This window comes from Bactrocera neohumeralis, chromosome 6 (genome assembly GCF_024586455.1).
Source record: "Bactrocera neohumeralis isolate Rockhampton chromosome 6, APGP_CSIRO_Bneo_wtdbg2-racon-allhic-juicebox.fasta_v2, whole genome shotgun sequence".
NCBI lineage: Eukaryota > Metazoa > Arthropoda > Insecta > Diptera > Tephritidae > Bactrocera > Bactrocera neohumeralis.
The window spans coordinates 50,547,131-50,567,821 of record NC_065923.1 but is presented as its reverse complement, the minus strand read 5'-3'; the positions used below and the strand labels follow the sequence as shown (position 1 = coordinate 50,567,821).

The window sequence follows — 20,691 nt, the reverse complement described above, 5'->3', positions numbered from 1 at the left end:
TTGATGCTTTGTTTGTTTTGCATTTTAGGTGACGATCCACTTGGGTTTTGTGCTAAAGTCAGCTAATATCTCCATTCACATCTTTAAAAAATAGCTCAAGATTGTCGCTGAACTATTTTTAACAAATTTGATTATTAAAAAAAAATTAATATATAATTCAAAATCATATACTAAACAATTTTACAAACAAGGAAATATATATTAAATTATTGTAATGTTGTAATAGAATTTATATTAGAATTTACTTATGGCGCCTTTATTTCTGTTTGTTTGTCATTAATTCCTTTGTTTTTATTTTATTTTTACATACTTACAAAATGATATATATATTTCGATTCAATTAACCATGTTATTTACCTGTATTAGAATTTACTTATGGCGCCTTTATTTCTGTTTGTTTGTCATTAATTCCTTTGTTTTTATTTTATTTTTACATACTTATATAATTATATATATACAAGTCTTATTTATTTAATAATTTATTGCATTTAATAATTGAATTGATCTATAATTAACCAGCCAGATATTTTATTTTTGTTTTGTAAAGGCAGACACTAATCTCCATTGAATTTTAAATACTGGGATATTCTTCTATAATAAATAAATGCGTTAAAAGGGAGGCTTAAGTTGAGTGACTCTGATTAGACGGATTTAAAGATTCATTGGTACAGAATACTATGTACAAATAAATGATGATTTTATGAGACATGTGGTTTTCAAAAAAAAAAACTTTATTATAAAGGCAAGAGTCGAAGGTCAAAGATCGAGAGGTCCAGTTTTCAACCACTTTTTGCAGCAGTTGGGGCTGTACGTCAGCAATAACGCGCTGAATATTCTCTTCCAAGGCATAAATCGTCTCGTTCCCATAAATAGTGGTGTTAAATCGCACTATTTTAGTGGCCACGCCACAGGCCCACAAGGAGAGTTAGCGCACTCAGTCATAAATCATGACTCTATAGCGTTCCCTATTGATTGTAATCTTTTGGGTGGCTTAAATTTTGAAGAAATTTGGTCCTGTGATTACCTCTGTTCATAGATTGGTTTGTTTAAGAACTTAACGCGTCTCAACAATGGCTTGTGGATTTTAATCACACCAAATGCGAAAATTTTGTTTATTAATCGACCTATTCAATCAAAAGTGAGATTTATCGCTGAAGAAAACTTTCTTGCGAAAATCGGGAGCGGCGGCTATCTTGTTTTCAACTCATTCGCCGAACGTGCCAAGAGCTTAACGGGGGTTCGGCTTCAATTCTTCCGCGAGTTGGATTTTGTAAGTACGCAAACCAAGATTCTTCCGCAACATCTTCCATAAAGTGAATGGGCACAACTCCAAATGTTGCACGTGATGACGGATGGACGAATTCGGGCTTTCTTCGATACTATGCTCTACCGCAGCAAAACGCGTTATCCACTTGAGTCAACGTGGTGCGAAACCGATCAATGTTTGTTCGAATAATCGACTACTCTGGGTGATTGCGACGGAATATTGGACACCGGAACCGAACCATTACTTAGGTAATACATTTTCACGATATGTAAATGTTGTTTCGGAGTTAATCTACTCATTATGGAATGGCAAATCAAATTGAGTATAAATCAAGTAACAGCTGTCAAAAAATGAACGACACGCCTAAAAAAACATCCGTTGGAATGAGCGTTTGAAGTTTTTTGAATGTTGTGCTTTCGCCTGTTTGCAAGTTCTTTTTAAACATATGAAGGAGTGGAGCATCCTACAATGTTTAAACCAGCGATAAAGGGATGCTCAACTTATTCCAGTGCGCCTCAAAATTAGCGTTTTTTAAAACATTTTGAATTGCAGCCAGATCAGACAAAATACTTGTGTTTGGCTATTCAAATTAAAAGCCCAACATTTATTATGATTACAAGTCATTATACATATGTTGGCCATTTTATATATGGAGAAACTATTTAAATATTTTTTTTTACGATTTTGTGGTATATTAAAACAACTCAACAACAACATCAAGTGATTTAACCTTGTTATTAAATATTTAATTAATGGGTTTAGTCATTTTCAATTGAAAACTAATACTACGATGCATCACATCAGAAACCATTTGGTCAAATACATTTTAATTACGCGTTTTCTCCAATTTTTATTGTTTTAAATTGTTTATTAGTGTTTTAGAACGGCGGTAGCAAATCCGATCTCTCTTTTAACTTTTAAAGTTCAGAAACTGACTTACGCTCACAGTTCCAATGACATTAGATTTGAGCATCTCTTTATCACTCGTTTAAACCATATTCTCAAGGCATTTTATGAGGGAAAGGTATAAACGCATGTGTTTAACACTTCTTGTTTTGAGACGATAACTTCACCGAAGTCTTAAAGTTAGACAATCAACCAATCTATTTACAACTTCTGTTATATAAAACCTTAACTAATAATTGTTATTGTTGTTTCTCATATTCCTTTAATTTTTACGCAGCAAAATATTATAACTGGCGGGTATATGTACATATGTATGTGCGGAAAATACCTTCAAAAACTCTTTCAAAAAACAAACAAACTACAGTTAATTTGTATTTCAATGAATATTTATGCATATGTATCTATACATACATACATAAGTATATACATAAGTATGTGTCAGAATTGTAATTATTAACAAATAGTATATTTATAACTGCATATGCATATACATTACGAATTAATAATAAAAATAACGGCTTAATCAATATTAAAATTAAAATTACGCTCGATGAACTAATATTTTATTTACTTTACTTAAACTTATACTTTATTTCGTTTAAAACGTTTTTCTTGTTGTGTTTAATAAAATAAAGCAAACCCGGCCTATCATTTCTTGTCACTATCAATTTTGTTTTTGTCCAGCGAGGAGGACACCATGCCGCCACTATTTGAAGGATATAATTTATCTAAATAGTTGAGTGATTCATTGAGAAAAGTCTGAAATTGAGAGAGAGTGCCATTAGTATGCAGTCATCAATCATTTATATTTTTAACGAAGTAGAAAATCGTTACCTGGAAAGCATGCAGTACGGCCATTATAGCGGGCGATCCAAACCCATGAGTAATCAGAGAGAAGTGTGTGAGGTGACGCTGCATAGAAGGTTCCAGTAAATGTTGTGATCTCGTGCCGTATTGTGTTGTGCGATCTTGACTAAGTACTTGCATTAGTTCCTTTGTTATCTGCATACATTATACAAAATTAAAATATGTATGTAGTGTTATTTATACGAATATTTTTAAAAAATGTAACTTTGTAAATGACTGTAAACAAAAACAATAAAAATGCTATAAAATCCATCACAGGTAAATTTCCTTTACTTAAATGTAAAAGCCCAGAGGTGAACTAGTGACTGATGCCCCGAGCATACTGAAATTATATAGGGAACACTTCTCCTGTCTGCTAAATGGCAGTGAAAGCATAACACCAAGAGATGGTTCCCCAATCAATAACGATGGAGCAGACGTTATATTGCCAGACCGTAAAGATGTTCGTATAGCAATTACCCGTCTGAAGAATAACAAAGCGGCGAGGGCCGATGGATTACCGGCCGAGCTATTCAAATACGACGCGAAGGACTGATAAGGAGCATGCATCAGATTCTTTGTAGAATGTGGTCGGACGAAAGCATGCCCAACAATTGGAATTTAGTGCTCTACCCAAACCACAAAAAGGAAATGTCAAAATCTGCGCCAACTACCTTGAGATAAGCCCCCTCAACATTGCATATTAGGTTCTATAGAGGGTGTGTGAAAGACTAAAGCCAACCCTCAAAAAACTGATTGAGCCTTATCAGTCTAGCTTCCGGTCTGGAAAATCAACAACTGACCATATATTCACCATGCGCCATGCGTCAAATCTTGGAAAAGACCCGTGAAAAGAGAACTGACAAACACCACCTCTTCATCGATTTCAAAGCTGCTTTTGACAGCCGAAAAGGAGCTGCCTATATGCGGCGATGTCTGAATTTGGTATCCCCGCAAAACTAATACGGCTGTGTAAACTGACGAACCTCTCCGAGCATTTCGATACCAAGCGAGGTTTCAGATATGGCGACTCTCTATCGTGCTCGTCAATATACTCTTGGAGAAAATAATTCGAGTTTCACATCGATATCATTGGCCATAACAACTGCGCAGTTAATTCTGCTTTTTCCAGGTTGGGCAAAGAAGCGAAGAAAATGAGTTCGGTAGTGACCTGGCTACACTTGGAATACCCATTGGGAAAAAAGCTGTAGAACGACTTCGCTAATAACAGACAGAAGGTCGTGGCTAAACCGACTCAGCTCTTCAGGCTGACCATTGAAGTACTAATATACACATGTTTGTATATATTTTGGGTGTTACTAACTTAGTGGCTATGGTTTCTGTATAAATAATATGGTATAAATACTACCAGAACTGAATTATGGTCCAAAAAGAATTTTGACATTTCTTCTTATTGGGATATACATAGTACATATACGTTTATTAAAAAGAAAATATATACGTTGATATAAATTCTCCAATTGATTTTAAATATATAATTTTATATGAGGCTCATAACAATTAATGCACTGAAATTAGTTAGTATAGTTCTAGTGATAACAGAATGGGATAAACTCATATTAAAATAGATGGAAAACCACTATTTAATTCCACTTAGTTATTATGGTTTTTAATATGTAGCTGCTCTCGGACAGTAAGAGATGCACTAATCTAACTATAAGACATTTATTTTTATTTTTATTTTCAAAAACTAAGAAAACGAAAAATTGTATACATTATTTCAAGTTGTAGCGTTACCTGCTGTGAATGAATAAGTAGTTCTTTCCTGCGATATGATTCTTGGGGTTCTGTTTGATGTCTAATGACGTATTCGGCTAGCTGACGAGCTGGAAATTCAGTTTCACAAACGAAATGGAAATCTTTTGCCAGATGAGTAGCTTCGCCCTCTACTAAGGACGTGAGTAATGTGACATTGGCAGCCTTTCGTCTTCCCGCAGGTAAATTTAAACCAATTTTTTCAAGCTTTTCTCTTAGTAGGCGTCCACCGTTCTTGCTCTTAGCTCTATAAGAGTAAAAATATCATAATATATATAAATAAAGAATCTTAATATTCAAATGATTTTTTTTTATTCGCTCAATTTGTAAGTATAGAAGGAAATGTTTTCAGTAGTTGCATGTTGTTGCTTGTAAACGCAAAATTCCATATACATACATATTTCTTTAACTCATCTAACATCAGTAAGTTTCATTATTAAAATTCGTTTTACGTCCGGGATATGGATCAACCTAACTAACACATATCTCTTTATTCATTATATAATATAAATCCATTATTTTTTCAATAGATGGCTTTAGTAATCTACAGCTGGGTTCGACACGTCAAGCGTTACTCCCCAGCGATTCGAGCAACCTGTACCACTTTCTTAAACAAAAGGGCAGCAGTTAGTACAAATTCTTTTTTTGCGATAAAAAAAGTTGCTAGAACCCTATATTTTTGTTTTCTATAAATTTCCATAATTGTTTTTAAGCCCTAAGTTTAGAAAATACAAGACAAAATTAATTTGTATTTTCATTTGTTATTTAACCGTTCACAATAGTAAAACTGATCCAAAATATGCAAAACAAAACTTGGTAGCATTGAAGATAGTGGTATCCCTATCCTTTAATGAGATATCCGCATACTCTCTTGCACGAATTCAACGAAATACGAAATATACGCAAATAAAACGGAAGTCAATAGGCTGAAAATGTAAATATGTAGGGTTTAATCGCTACTTTGGTTTCAGTGATCCGTTCCAGTAATCCTCTGATAAACAAATTGCCTAAAATATCGAAAAAACAACAGAAATCAACAAGGTTGGCGGTCATTTGGGAATCGTTGTTGAATGTAAATAAATTCGATTAATTTCTGAAGTGGATGGCTTATGGTAACTTACCACAACGTCCAGCAAAAACGGGATTGAGTCAGCGTAAATGGAGATCAAGCCAAAATTGAATGTCAGGATTAACTTGATCATCTACTATAAGCTTCTCCCCTACGGCAAAACTCTTAATTCGCGTCAGCACTGTTAACAATTGGACCATCTGAAGTAAGCAATCGTCCAGCAGTGGTCAGCTTTAAGCAATAGCAGAGGATTTGTGTGCCATCAGGACAACGCCAGGCCACACACATTGATAGTAACTCGTCAGAAATTGCGGGAATTTGGATGGGATGTTTTTATGCATCTATCTTATAGTTTAAACCTAGCAATCAGTGTTTTCTATCTGGTCCTATCTATGTCTGGCGATTGATTTGCTGGTACATTTTGCTTATGCACGATTTCTATGAAAGTAGCATTGTGAAATTATCTTCAAAATGGCAACAAGTTATCTAACAAAACGGTGAATATTTCTTCTATGTCATATAATTTTAACTATGCCATCAATGAAATTTTTTTTTTACTTCTTCCGTGATGATCAAGACCAGCACGCTACTATAAATGGGAATCGCTATCGCTTAATGATAACCGAATATTTTTGGTCAGAATTGGATGATGTGGACTTGGAAACACAGCGAATGCCACAATCGATTTATTGAAAATCAAGTTTGATGAACGCGAAATGGCCCAGTCAATTGGTGGCCTCGGTTGTGTGATTTGACGCCGTTAGACTATTTCCTGTGTTGAACTTGAAATTGCACCAGTATCGGCCGATTTATGTTTGAAAACCGTCGCAAATTGGTTTCAGCGTCTGGAATTCTGCAAGCGTGTTCGCGGTGTCCATACAAAAGAAATCGAGTTCCATACATAATGGCATCGAATGTACTTTCACGGGAATAAATAATTTCATTGATATCCCAAACCGTTTTTGTTTTATCGAAAAAACTTTTGTAGCACTCTTATTGAGAAACCCTACACAAGGTGTATGGGAACACAAATAAGATCTAGTCCGATTTCATTAATATTCAGAGCTAAACAACATTATGATTAAAAAACAATACCAACACATCAATTTGGCTTCACCGACCATCATTCAACAATTGACCAGTGATACATCGAATCGTTAATTTCGTAGAAAATACAATCGATAAAATACCGTTTTTTGTAAAGTTTTATTCCGTGTCATCATTGCTTTTGACAAAGTTTGTATATACTCGGGTCTACAGAAAAGGCATCAAATTAAAATACATTATACCCAACAATTTTGTGAAATTTAATTGCTTCGTACTTAAAAGATAGATTATATACCGAATTTCATTAAACAAGAGGATGCATATTCAAACTTGCAACTGATGGTTTTTGGTCCATAAGTGGAAGCGTGTTGGGGCCCATTTTATTTTTTTTACCAGTGCAGCTTCCATCTGATTCTAGTTATATTTAGTGTTTCTGACAGCTTTTTAGTCGGTTAAGTCAACTTTTAGTGATTTTCAACATCAACCTTTGTATGGGAGGTGGGCGTGGTTATTATCCAAATTTCTTCGACTTTTTGAACTATATATGGAATTTATGCCTGAAGAAAACGACTCTGTACAGGTTGGTTGACATAGCTATAGTAGTTTCCGCGATATGTACAAAAAAAAAGTAGGAGCCACGCCCACTTTTGAAAAAATTGCCTCCAAATATTTACCACCTAATGCGATCCATTGTGCCAAATTATAAAAATCAATTTTAACATTGTGATACTTTTTATTAGTCCTATTTGTTTCATGAATGGTTTATTTTGAATGGTTCAGAGTTTATTATTTATTTATATATCTTTATTTATGGCTTAGTTACGACACTTTATAGGTTTTCGGTTTCCGCCATTTTGTGGGCGTGGCAGTGGATGATATTTTGCCCATCTTCGAGCTTACCTTCTTATGGAGCCAAGGAATACGTGTTCCAAGTTTCATCACGATAGAAATTTTTACTCAAGTTACAGCTTGCACGGACGGACGGACAGACAGCAATTGTATTTCAACATTTACTCATCACCCTGATCACTTTGGTATATATAACCCTATATCTGACTCTTTTAGTATTTTAGGACTTACAAACAACCGTTAAAATAAAATAATAATACTCTATTAAAAAAAAAAATTGTTGCGAGATTAAAAACATGCCCATTAAATATTCCATGTGAATTCTACCAAACAGTCGGAAATCACTATAGGTACATTTATACTCAATAATTTGCGGTCCGATTTCATTCTAAACTATATTACATCAAATATCTTATATTGTAGATGTAATGGGTCTTGAAAATTATATTTCGATCATTTTATTTTTCAATATCTTCACTGGTCCCTGATTTTAATATTTTATAGTGAACAAAATCTAATGGAATTTATAGTTATAGTCCGACAAAGATATTATTAAGCACCAAATTTAATACAAATTAGTGGAGTAGCTGCTAAAATAATTGATTTTACCTAAAAGTGGGCAATGCCGGAATCCGGAAATCAATTCGTCATCATGAACATTTTTTTTATAAACCCTCTTATTACTAGTAAATTGACTTCTTTACGATTTGCAAACAACCTTTACATGATTAAAGCTTTTAGCAACATCTTTCGAGAATATAACATATTAACATATAGGTGAGTATATAAGAAATATTTATGCTACCAACCTTCGAAGAACTCCGCCAAGTAGAGACGCATTTAGACATTCTGGTGGTGATAACCTTCGTTGAACTTCAGCAATTGTTACTTTGTATTTGGACGTGCTGGATAGAAGGCTAAGTCGTCCCGGAACAGCACAAAATACCTCACTAGGCGAACCAGAGCCGATATTACCAAGCTCTTTCCCACTTTTAATACCTTTAATGAGATATAAAGAGAAAAGTTTATTAAACATAATCCCCTTTTGGTAAACTCATAATATGATCATATTTTTTTGCCTTAAAACAAACTATATTGTTTTCTGGCTGTTGGATTAAACTATTTTTTCGAGAGTTTGAGTCATAAGTAAAAATTACTTTTCATAATAATATAATTTTCGAAATTTGCCTAAAAATCGTCTTAATTTCCTTCGAATTTCGAAATTGAGCGCATAGCAAACTAAATATTAAATGTAGCTAGTATGTGTATTCCAAAACAAGTAAAAATTTAGGCAACATACACGTTTTCCTCTCATTTCAATTGTATAAAAATGTTTGGCCAAACTTATATGGCATATAACACCTGCCACCTGGCCTGGCGTCAAAGTCGCACCTTTGAAAAATATAACAATTTTAAACTACTGGACTAATTTTTGATATCCTTACGAATGTTATCTACTTTTCGAAATGAGGATACAAAAAATAATGAATAGAATTGGAAACAAATTCTTAAAGACAGATATACGAATTAATCAAATATTGTAAGTCTTCAATTAACTGAAAATAAATTTTTTTAAATAATTAGGGGACACACAACTTGCCATAACGCATCGCAAAGTCATAACATAAAACTTTTACACTTGTTTAAAAAAAAACTCTTGTTGGATGACATACAAAAAAGAGGTTTCCTAATTACAATTCTCACCATTATGTTTTCGGTTCGTTATAACTTGTAACTTTATGGGACTCAATTAACCCCCACATGTGTAACATCCAAAAAACATACCAGAAAGGAAGATAGAGATTGCTAAGTGTAAACTTTGGCAAAAAACTTATCGTAACTATTAATAAATCTTTAGACGTGCCCCGAAGGTAGTTCTGTCCTTCAGAGAATTATGCTTTATACGAGTATCTTTGATCGACTGAAAACGATTTCCACGGAGTAGCAATTTCAGTTTGAGAAACAAAAAAATCACACGCACGAAAATCCAATTGTTCTTCCACAATTCCGATCGTTTTCGTCAAATGTTCCTCAATCCGGCCAAATAGAACTCCTTATTGACCGTTTGTCCTACGGAACAAATTCATAATGCACCAAACCACGAGTATCGAAGAAAAACAATGAACATCACCTTTTTGAGCGGATTTGGCGTGAGTTTTTTGGTTTCGGCTCGTTTTTCCATCCATTACGATAATTGTTGACTTGTTTGCATGTCAAACTCATAGACCCATTACTGATCGGCAGTTATAATGCTCTCCATGAATGTGGGATCGGAATTCGCACGATCAAGCATGCCCAAAAAAAAACGGTTTACAGTACTTTTTTTTGAAAAAATTCAGTTTTTCCGGGACAATTCGAGCAAGAACGTACTCGGGAGCGATGTCGAGCTTTCTTGCCGTCTCTCTGATACTTGTCTGTCATATATTATATTTTCAAGCACCATATCGTTTTTGAATATTTGCATCAGTTGAAAAGGTCGCATTATTTGAAATATCATTTAACCGGGGAATTTAATTACAATTTCTGAAAGCTTTTTTGTCAAAATGTATAGTATGCTTTCTTGGGAATCTTGAACCAAAGTCAAAATAAAACACAGCGACAACACAGCTAAATCGACTCCGACGGGACTCCGACGTAAGATTAGCTAACATTTTAAAATCAAGTGGACAAATTGAAATCCATATACACGATTGAACTTGCTATTCACAAGAGTATCTAGATATTTACACCCATATTTGAATGTGTATATACCATATTTCTGTAGCGGTGAGTGTATTTTGATGAAAATTGAACATGTCGCTTGCGTCACAGGGATGAATACGCCAATGTACGAGTAAAAGTATAAACATATGTGACGATACGTCCATTGTACATATAAATATATATATGTATATGAAGAAATGAAATAATATTTGGGGCGTTTGTTTAAATATAATTATGCCAATTAGTAGTGTGCGAAGATCGGTAGGGGTTCTATTACACAATACCTGTGAAATATGAAGCAAAAAGGAATCTAACTCCAGGTGTGTGTTTGTTCATTCCTCTTTTCCTCATACAAATGTCATCCAAGTTTCAGCCACTTTCAAGAGGATAAATACTATATATATGGTACACTAACAACATAAATACATAAGGAAGAGTGCATGCGACTGCGCTATTGTGAACAATGTGTATCGGATCTTATTCCAATTTCATAATGCAGTCGTGGTTTCATTTCGCTGTTCCGAATTTTACACTGTCGATATTTACAGAAATTTCAGATTGTTTGGCGTTAAATAGCTTATGCTGCTAGTATAGCAGTTTGTTATAATTGTATACATAAATATCTTAAAATATTTATATAGTTAATCTACTTTTTACTTTAGTCTTGAACCGAAAACCTTCATTCATTAAAATAATATTTAAACCTTATAATATATATACAAGTATAATACTTAAATATAAAAAGTATAATGACTTTTGCCCTAGAGCACACGTAGACGGAAGATGTTCATATGAGTAGATAATAACTGAGTCGTACTATACACCTTGGGAAACGATCATAATAATACTTACTTTTAATTAGAGGTAGATCTGACATAAACGCGACATTGTCATCTATACCGGGATTTTGGACATCATCAACGGCATTCTGTAGTGCTTGATGCAAAGCTAAGGGATCATGTTCGTGAGCAAGCCTACCACCATGTGTGGCGCCTCCTGATATAGTGCTACCATAATCTGCTCGTCTATCTGTGTATGGGAAACCATGAGACAGCTGCGCCTGGAAACAATATTTTTGAAATTTGAATTTAAGAAATGTACACTTCTGAATTTTTGTCTTATAACTTAGAGGTACATTAGAAACATTGATAACATTTACAACGACTAATGCTGTTAATGCTATAATTAGCTATACTATAAGTATATCAGCATGACATACTTTTAGTTTTTCGTTAGTTATTATTATAACTTTTTTTTTCTATATGTATATGGGCCATTCCATCAATTGGCGACATGGTTTTGTACCCGTGGTTCTCCGATTTTGACGAAACTTTAGAATATCATAATATAGACCGAAATAAGAATATCTGTAAACCTTTTAGTGGTCAAAGTTGTTCCATTGTTTTTTGGCGCGCAATTCAAATTGAGATCAAACAAAAAAATGACTATTTCTTTTATTTTTTAACGACCTCAAAATTGAGTGAAAAAATTTTGCAGTTATCCAATTTTATGTAAAAAAAATCTCAGCTTTCTGATAAAAATATTTTCAAAATCCAAAAAAAATTTCTAAATCCAAAAAAAAACATTTTTTTTCCAAAAATCCCGTTTTTTGTGCTTTTCCCCCAATTTTTTTCAAAATTGACTTTTCATTCGATTCCTCGTTCAATTTTACATAAGAATCAGTGTTCAAAAATTTGGGACTCTAATCCCATGAAGAGCAAAAAAAATTCAAAGTTGTCGCTCAAAATCCAAAAAAAAACATTTTTTTTCCCAAAAGTCCCATTTTTTGTGCTTTTCCACCAACTTTTTTTCAAAATTGACTTTCCCATTCGATTCCTCGTTAAATTTTACATAAGAATCAGTGTTCAAAAGTATGGGACTCTGATCCCATGAACAACAAAAAAAAAAGCAAAATTGTCGCTATACGGCGCATATTTTTATGAATGAAGACACTGATTTCTTCATTAATTCAAGTCTAAGAATACAATTTACATATTTACCTCCTTCACACAACCTTCTAAGCGAACAGACTGCGCCGTTATTGAGTAATTTTGAAAATAATGAATATAACAAAGTTTGCATACCTTTTTGTAAGTGCTGCCGGAAAACAGAAGAACTTAAGAAAGCAACCTTGAGCAACTCAACTCTCGAAAAATTTAGTGGAAAAAATGATAACCGGCGACGAAGACTGGCTACGTACTAAAAAATGGTCATGGACGCAGTTCTACTGCAGAGATTGCAATAGAGAGAATAAGAGTCAATAGAATGCGAGCCAAATAGCTTGATGCTGGTTACAACAAGGTAGACATCCCTGGACGGAGGGAGAGTAGAAACTGACCTGCAATAGGTTGATCTTGGAAACCTTGCTCTGAAGCAATGCGAAAGCGGTCCCGTGGCAAGCGACAAAAATACATGATAGAAAATATAACTGATTGCATAATTTAAATCTGATGCTCGCCGAGCTGTTTTCACACTCTCACAACATGTTGGTAAAGAATTTAATAGTTTTGTTCACCTAACGGTTGTTTATCACACCTAGAACAAATCGAGACAGATGGGGAGATGTATATTATTAATATTACGGGTGAACCAAGTAAAGGTTTTTTTCTCAATAGCCTTTTTTGACAGATGACGCGTGAGTCGTGTCAAGCTGTCATGCTATTTTTGTTCAGTATTGTTTGTCATTTCACCGTGGGAAGACTTACGCCTGAACAGCGCAAATCGTTCAACTTTATTACGAAAATTCACGTTCTGTAAAGAATGGGTTTCGCTCAACTTATCACTCAACCATCACACATCTTGAGCATTCATTTATGGGCTCTTGAAAATTTCCAAAAAGATCCGACGTTTTCCAGCCAAATTTTGTTCAGTGCTGAGTTCTATTTCTGGCTCAATGGATATGTAAACAGGCAAACAGGCAAGCATTTGAAGAAGAAATTCAAGAGCTGGCATTTCGTACAGAAATAACAACGGTTTGGTGTGGTTTGTGGGCCGGTGGTATCATCGCTCCATATTTCTTCAAAAATGATACGGATAAGAACGTAACCGTCAATCGCGACTGTTATCGCGCCATGATAGACTTTTTCTTTGGTGATATGTAAAGTTTAAGTCTAAAGTCTTCGAATCAGGTCTTGGAGCAAAACATCATGCCATTCGCCAGTTACCAGTCGAAATGCTCGAACGAGTCATCCAAAATTAGACTCAACGGATGAACCATCTTAGACGTAGCCGCGGCCAATATTTGTAAGAGACAATCTTCAAAAAATAATTGCCAAAGAATGTTCTTTCGAGTGATAATAAACATTCCCCATTAAATTTGAAGTTTCTGTGTTTTTTTCTTTAAAAAAGTGGGGAAGCTTGAAATGGATCATATTTTATGATTATACTAACAAGCAATATTTTTTCAAAATATATAAAGAAAAAACTGCATGGGCTTTTTGGAAGCTTGTTTGTCAGAAACTAAATACAACCATATTTGTTAGTTTGTTGCAAGGTCGTGAGCATTACTAAAGTTGTGATGGTTGTACCACACAATACACATTGTAACATATTGCCTAGCCACAAATCAATGTGAATGGAACTTTCTTTCTCTATATTTTATGAGTCTCGTAACGTTCAGTTTTTGGTTAAATTAAATTCATTTTCTTATTTACATACGTGTATGTATGTATGTACACATAACGTTACATATTTGCACTTATGTTTGTTTGAATGTATATTTGATTCTAAGTTTTCATATTTGTTAAAGTAAATACCCTCCTTGGTAGTATTTGGTGGAGGAATTTTTCCAAAAAGTAGTAATATCAATGCTTAAGATTAAGGGTTGCTAAAAGTGAATTACCAACCAATCCCGCTTAAGTAGCTGTGATTGTTTTGTCTTTATAAGTGATGCAACGAAGTGGTCTCGAGTCGAGCAAAGTAACTTACCCCAAAGGAAATTCCATAAATAACTTGTTAATAAGTATGAACCTTAAAATGGAGTAGGTAAAAATATTTTAACTATTTTGTTTGGAATGTTTTCTTGCAGCGCAGAATGCAGTCAACAAAAAAGTACAGCGGTCTTTATGGCATGAAAATAAGCTTCACGTCACTGCATAAATATTTAAGAACTTACTTATACATAAATATGTATGTGTTTTTTAGACATTGCTTTTCAAGAAGAACTTAGCTTTATTAAAAAAAGAATACGGGTAAGTGTCCTCAGCGGCTGGCTCAAATTCCTGCCGAAAGACACCGCTTTTTGCAGTTATTCTCCAATCCTCAGGCACGAAAAATCATTAACTATGAAAATACAGTCTCCATTGAGCGTAACATTATAGCCGACTTCGGTTTTGAAGAAATATGGACCAATTATTTCCTCTGCCCATAGAGCACATGAAACAGTGACTTTTTGATCATCTCATCAACTATTTGCAAATGTGGTTTCGGGGTAAGTATATTTATAATGAAATGACAAACCAAACTGAATATAATAAAATGCAAGAAAATGCTGTCAAAAAGATCTATTCCGAAAAAAGGCCTCATTGAAAACCGCACGTCTAAAAAATGTCCGTTATACATGTTAATGAAATCTTGAGCCTTTATTTTTTTGGCACATGTATGATTCTTAATTTATTATACCCCCTAGTAATTTTATCTTTTAAAAGTTTAAAAAAGTGGGATGCCGCCACTATATGGTTTAATTTACACATTGCTCAACCCACTAAAGCTAAGATATAGCAAGGCCAAGGGTCAAACGGTTTGTTAATAAATTTTCTACTCTGAAAAAATATAAGGTAACAGAAATATAATACAGAAATTTGCTATTTTATTTCAGAAAAAAAATGAAATAGTCTGTCTCCATTTTTGAATATAATAAATAATGCTAAGACACCACTGAAGTTACAAATTGTAGCTATGTAAATTGTTAATAAATCCAATAAGATCCGTAACTGAAAGTGCGAAATTTGAAACGAAGCGGCCTGATAGAGAACTTGAAATAGATGCTATATACATACATTCAGCTCCTTCTTTGATCTGTTGGATTGTAACATTCTCCGCGGTTTATCCTCCAAATTTTTTAACGTAATAGGCATCAAATATATAGATATTTTGCTTGTAACGCTCCGAAATCGAAGACAAAAAGCTGTGAAGCATTTTCGATCCCTTCATTCAGACACGAAAATTTCTACGTGAGAAATTGCGAAGAATACTACAGGGTCTCAATGTACATTCCTCTGTTGGATACAATCGGCGAAGATTTGAAGACGTGCTTTTTTAGAGGAGTATTGGATGGATTTCAACTGAGTTCGTTGCTTCTAAAAAATGGAAAATCTTATTAACTGCTTGACAGATGGATTCAAAGGCCTTTTGGATAATGACAACGTCGTGCGACATTTGAAGCTCAAATGTGAACTTGATCACTGGCAGTGCCATTGGGTAGAAGCAAAAATCAAAGGACGAGAAGTTACCGACTACTGCATCGGGAACGTTGAAGAACTGTGAAGTAGATCTACATACACCCCATAATTCTTAGTTTCCTTCGCATATTCTGCACACTTCCTGTGACGAATGCAAGCTCTGAACGCTCTTTTTCGACACTTCGCATGAAAACGTGGCTGAGGACAAACATGCTTCAAAATATTTTGATCGGCCTGGCGTTGCTGTACACACTTCATGACATTGAAGTCACTACAGAAGAAGTTCGCGAAAAATTCTCAAAACTTGGCCTACATCGTTTTGTTTTGTGAAATTTTTCTATTCAATACACGAACTGACTACTAGCACTGACTACTGACTTACTAAGCACTACATTAGGATAAAGAACTGTAATTTGGCACAAGTGACCGCAGTTGTAGTGAACCAAATATTTTGAAAGAAATGGGCGTGGCATTAAACTTTTCATTTGGGATGATGCAAGAGGACTTTATAGGAGCCGGGTCAAAAATGCACAATGGGCGTGGCACTACCCACATTTCGGTGAAAAGCCATTTCTCATGACCTACTGGACCAAAGTTGGTATAAAATGTTATCTTAACAATTTTTTCATATACTCCGAAAACGAACGAAATCGGAATACAACCCGCCTTTTTCGCAAATAACCTAATTTTAAATTCTATTTCATACTTTCACTGTGTGAGATATACAAGTATTATAGAAAATGATAAATCTTTTCTGATAATAGTATGCCTAAGTATATGCCAAAAGTGGATTGAGTCGGATCAATAAATCCCTTAGCCCCCTTATACCTAATAGAAAGGTTTTCGAAATTCCAGTTGACATTATACCACATATGTATATATATCGGTAAATGTGTGAGTTATTTTAATAAAATTGAGGGAGTAATTTTCTAATAACGGTGCCTCTTTGTGTTTAAATTAGATAAAATCGTGTGAAAGCTTGCCCTAGAACCCATATAAGTTACAACCCTTATGCGCCTGAGGGTATTTCACTGACTTTGATCCTGGCAGGTTACAAGAGTATGAAAATCTAGGTTACACCCGTTCTTAGCCCTTCCTTACTTCTTCATTCAAACTTTTATAGTTTATACATTGAGATTTTAAGCTTTGGAGTTCTGCCTAGAACTAATGACTTTTGGCAAAATGGCCAAAATTTAGTTGGATTCTAGCGCCGACGAATTCAACTACTTGTGGTATAATTTATTATTGTGACGTTTAATATACAAGGTGCTTTTCAAAGTAAACAGGACTTTTTGAATCTAGCGCCCCCTGATGGCGCCATCTAAATGTCGGCTGACGTTAGAATCTGCTATCTTTTTCGATTGAGAATTTCATGACATTTCATCGTTTGAAAGTGAATTTATTAAGTGTCAGTATGTTTGTGTTATCGGTGCGAAAATGAGCTTCGAACAAAGAGCCAACATTAAATTTTGTTTTAAAATTGGTAAAACTTTTATGGAAACGTTTCAATTGATGAAACAAGTTTATGGCGATGATTGCCTATCCCGTTGCAGAGTGCACGAGTGGTTTCAACGTTTTCAAAGTGGTCGTGAGGACATAAATGACGATCAACATGTGGGCCAACCAAAATACGTGATCACCGGAGATTTCTTCGAAACTGTGCCGAAATCACCATTGAAATTCATAGAAATGGAATTGAACATCTCCAAAACATTGATTTATCGCATTTTGACCGAACATTTGGGCTTACGAAAGATGTGTGCACGGTTTGTTCCGCACAAATTGACTGACGACAAAAATTGCTCAGAATCGAACATTCGAAGGACGCTTGTGACCGATTTTTTGACCAAAAATCACATTTTAACCATTAAACACTCTACGTATTGACCTGATATGGCATCGTGCGACTTCTTCTTTTTCGGAAAAATGCATTTGCCCATGAAACGAAAATAGCAGACGTAGAGGCCATTCAAAAGGCTTGCACCGGCATACTGGAGGCCATACCGGCCAACGAGCTAAAACACTCGTTCAACATGCTTTTGGACCGTGCAAAAAGCTGTATTGAAGCAGAAGGAGACTATTTTGAATAAAATAAATTTATTTTGCCGAAAAAACCATTTGTTCTGTTTTTTTTTTAAGTCCTGTTTACTTTGGAACGCACCTTGTATTCAGAAGGATCCCGCGTTTGGAAAACTTTTATTTTAAGTGGACACTTAACCAATTACCAAATAGCGATAATAAGCTAAATCACTTTGTTATAAGAGTTAGTCGTTAACGTAAACATTCTTTCAAAGTTGTGTGTTATATCTCTATGACGTATTATGATTAAGAAAATATTTGAAGAGCACTTACCACATGGCCTTGTAGCTCCGCTTCTCTATGAGATCTGTGTATACCAAGCTGATCTTGAGTTGTTCGTAAGCCCGCTAATTGGTTATAGTGGTGCAAAGGGGCATGGTGCAGTGATGATAACGGTTGTCCATATGGATCTGTACCCAAATATTCTAAAGCTCCATGGTTCTGTAAATATGCAGGTACCTAATCAATATTAGATTAATTATGTAATGCCAAATGAACTCTCATTTAATACCAGACTACCTTATTACTAATAGTATTTTAATTAGTTAAAGTAAGATAAGATATCCGTTCTCACTTCTACTACCTGATATACGTATCATGTTTATACTAAGAAATAATCAAACATTAATTTATACTTTGGTATAATATAATTAGACCACAATAATACATAGGTATATATATTATAAGTATAACTATCCATATAAGTTTTGAAAACATTTTCTATATCCTGAACAGGGTATATTAAGTTTGCCACGAAGCTTGTAACACCCAAAAAGGAAACGTTGGAGAACTTATCTAGTGATTATACCATAAGTTCCGTTACAAGTTCAGACCGTTGCGCTTGAAACTTTAATACATTTTTATTAATGTTAATTAAATTTAATAATGTGTATGTTTAATGAGCGATATAGAATTTTGTTTGACGTGATCACCTCTTGTTTTCACAAGTCTCAAACGATTCTACCATTGATCATTAGCAGCACCCACAGCTATTATTGGTATTGACGAATTTTTTAAGACTCTTCTAATTTTACTGGAACAAGCTGAAGTCTAGACTGAAACCAGAGCTGCAGATGATTGGCTGTCGGGAAGATCAGAGTTGAGTTCATTGGCATATATTACTTTTAAGCCACTGTTGAGTGATTTTTGCCTTGTATGCTGGAGCAGAATTTTGCTGAACGATCCAATGATTTCCATCGAAAAGATGCTTTACCACGCCTTTTAAACCATTCAGCTAGTACACCTATGACCCAGTCTTTTTCGCAGAAGTAAAGAAGCGTAACGGCTTTATGGAAGACTAATCCATTACAGCAGCTGGATAGCGAGCACGTTGAACCTTTTGGAATGACATTTATTGCGACTTCGGAAGTTGTTGCGTAGATTTTGTCGTTTTGCTTAATAAAAATATCTTCAACAGTGAACTTTCTTTGCACGGTCGTTGACCGCGGGCCACTGTAACAGCTGTTTGTATCTGTTGAGTCAAATTTGCTTCAAGCACGTTGTCTGAAGATGACCAGTTGACCGACGGCATGCTTTTATGTGGAGATCATCGCAAATGAATCTTGACATTGATGTGGTCGATATATCCATTTATTCCCCTCAACATAAGTTTCTGTTTTCTACGTAGATTTCTGAAAATGTGTACGCGAACAGTTTTTATGGCTGAATTGGTTCAAACTATGTGAGGACGACAAGTTTTCTTTCTGACACCAACTGTTGACGTTTGTGAAAATATCAATATCGCGGTAAATAAATATTCTTCGAAATTCCAAGTTTTTTTAGAAGATCATAAATTTCACTTGCGCCTTTTCCACACTTATTTTCTTTACCACCCCACTCCGCTGTTATAAAGCGAAAGCAAACACTGAACTGATGATTATAAATCAGTTGATGTTACATAAAATTATAAAACAAAATTTTGTGTTTTTTCGAAATTATCCTTATCTCTATACTGTAAATCTATTTTGACATAATTTATGATAAGACTTTGTATATAAACGACATCACAGTTGTAAAATTTTTTGTGTTTACCATTATGAAAATTATAAAAATACGAAAATAGAAGGATTTATTTAAATAATGAGGCAAACCGCAAGAAAATAATTAGAATTTTAGAACTCACATTTTTTTAGCTTCACTTTTATAATAATGCCCCTAGTCTTTGCTACCAAAATGCCAATCACGAAAAAAGAGTATTGGCGTTTCTGGCGATCTTATTTTCGCGAAACATAAAACTAAAATCTCAACGCTTTATGTTTAGGTTATTCTGTCTAACGATCTCGACGATTGGCCTCCATTTTCTTCCCAACTTGCCATTAAAGCTGATCGATAAAATTTCAAGTCCTTGCAAGGAAAACTTTTTTATTTGACGAGATATCTGCACAAATAAATCGAAACACAACCTTCTTTCAAACTATCCGAAAAAAAAGTGAGTCCGTTTATACCGCACGACTGAAGTGAAACTTCTTTCGCTCTATCTATATGTATATATATGAATGTGTGTGTGCAATATATACATGTATGCACATATAACTAATGAAAACATAAAATAATTTATTAATTTAATTTATGTTTTCATCAGTAAATTAAATTTTTGCATAGATCAGGTTCTTTTTTCCATTGTTTTTTCGTTATTTTCATTAGGTACAAAATCTGTGGTTGATTCCAAAACCGAGACAATAAGCAAACGAGAAATACGATACATATATTTTAAATGAAAATTCAAAATCTAGAAAAAACTGCATCGATTG

General features: G+C 34.4%; 1 protein-coding gene across 4 annotated transcripts in view; it reads right to left on the bottom strand.

The window, feature by feature from the left end:
* Positions 1-360: 360 nt before the first annotated feature.
* Positions 361-20,691, bottom strand: part of LOC126763455 (transcription factor AP-2-epsilon) — a 112,382-nt gene continuing 92,051 nt past the window's right edge. For 2 of the 4 annotated variants that reach the window (XM_050480986.1, XM_050480984.1), the window contains 6 exons: positions 18,215-18,400; positions 11,316-11,523; positions 8,570-8,759; positions 4,778-5,042; positions 3,008-3,175; positions 361-2,932 (listed from right to left, as the gene is read on the bottom strand). In XM_050480986.1, coding sequence (XP_050336943.1) covers positions 2,822-2,932; positions 3,008-3,175; positions 4,778-5,042; positions 8,570-8,759; positions 11,316-11,523; positions 18,215-18,400 — 1,128 coding nt within the window. In that variant the 3' untranslated portion in view covers positions 361-2,821. The remainder of the gene's footprint in view (positions 2,933-3,007; positions 3,176-4,777; positions 5,043-8,569; positions 8,760-11,315; positions 11,524-18,214; positions 18,401-20,691) is intronic. The other 2 variants (XM_050480987.1, XM_050480985.1) reach the window with 1 other exon arrangement.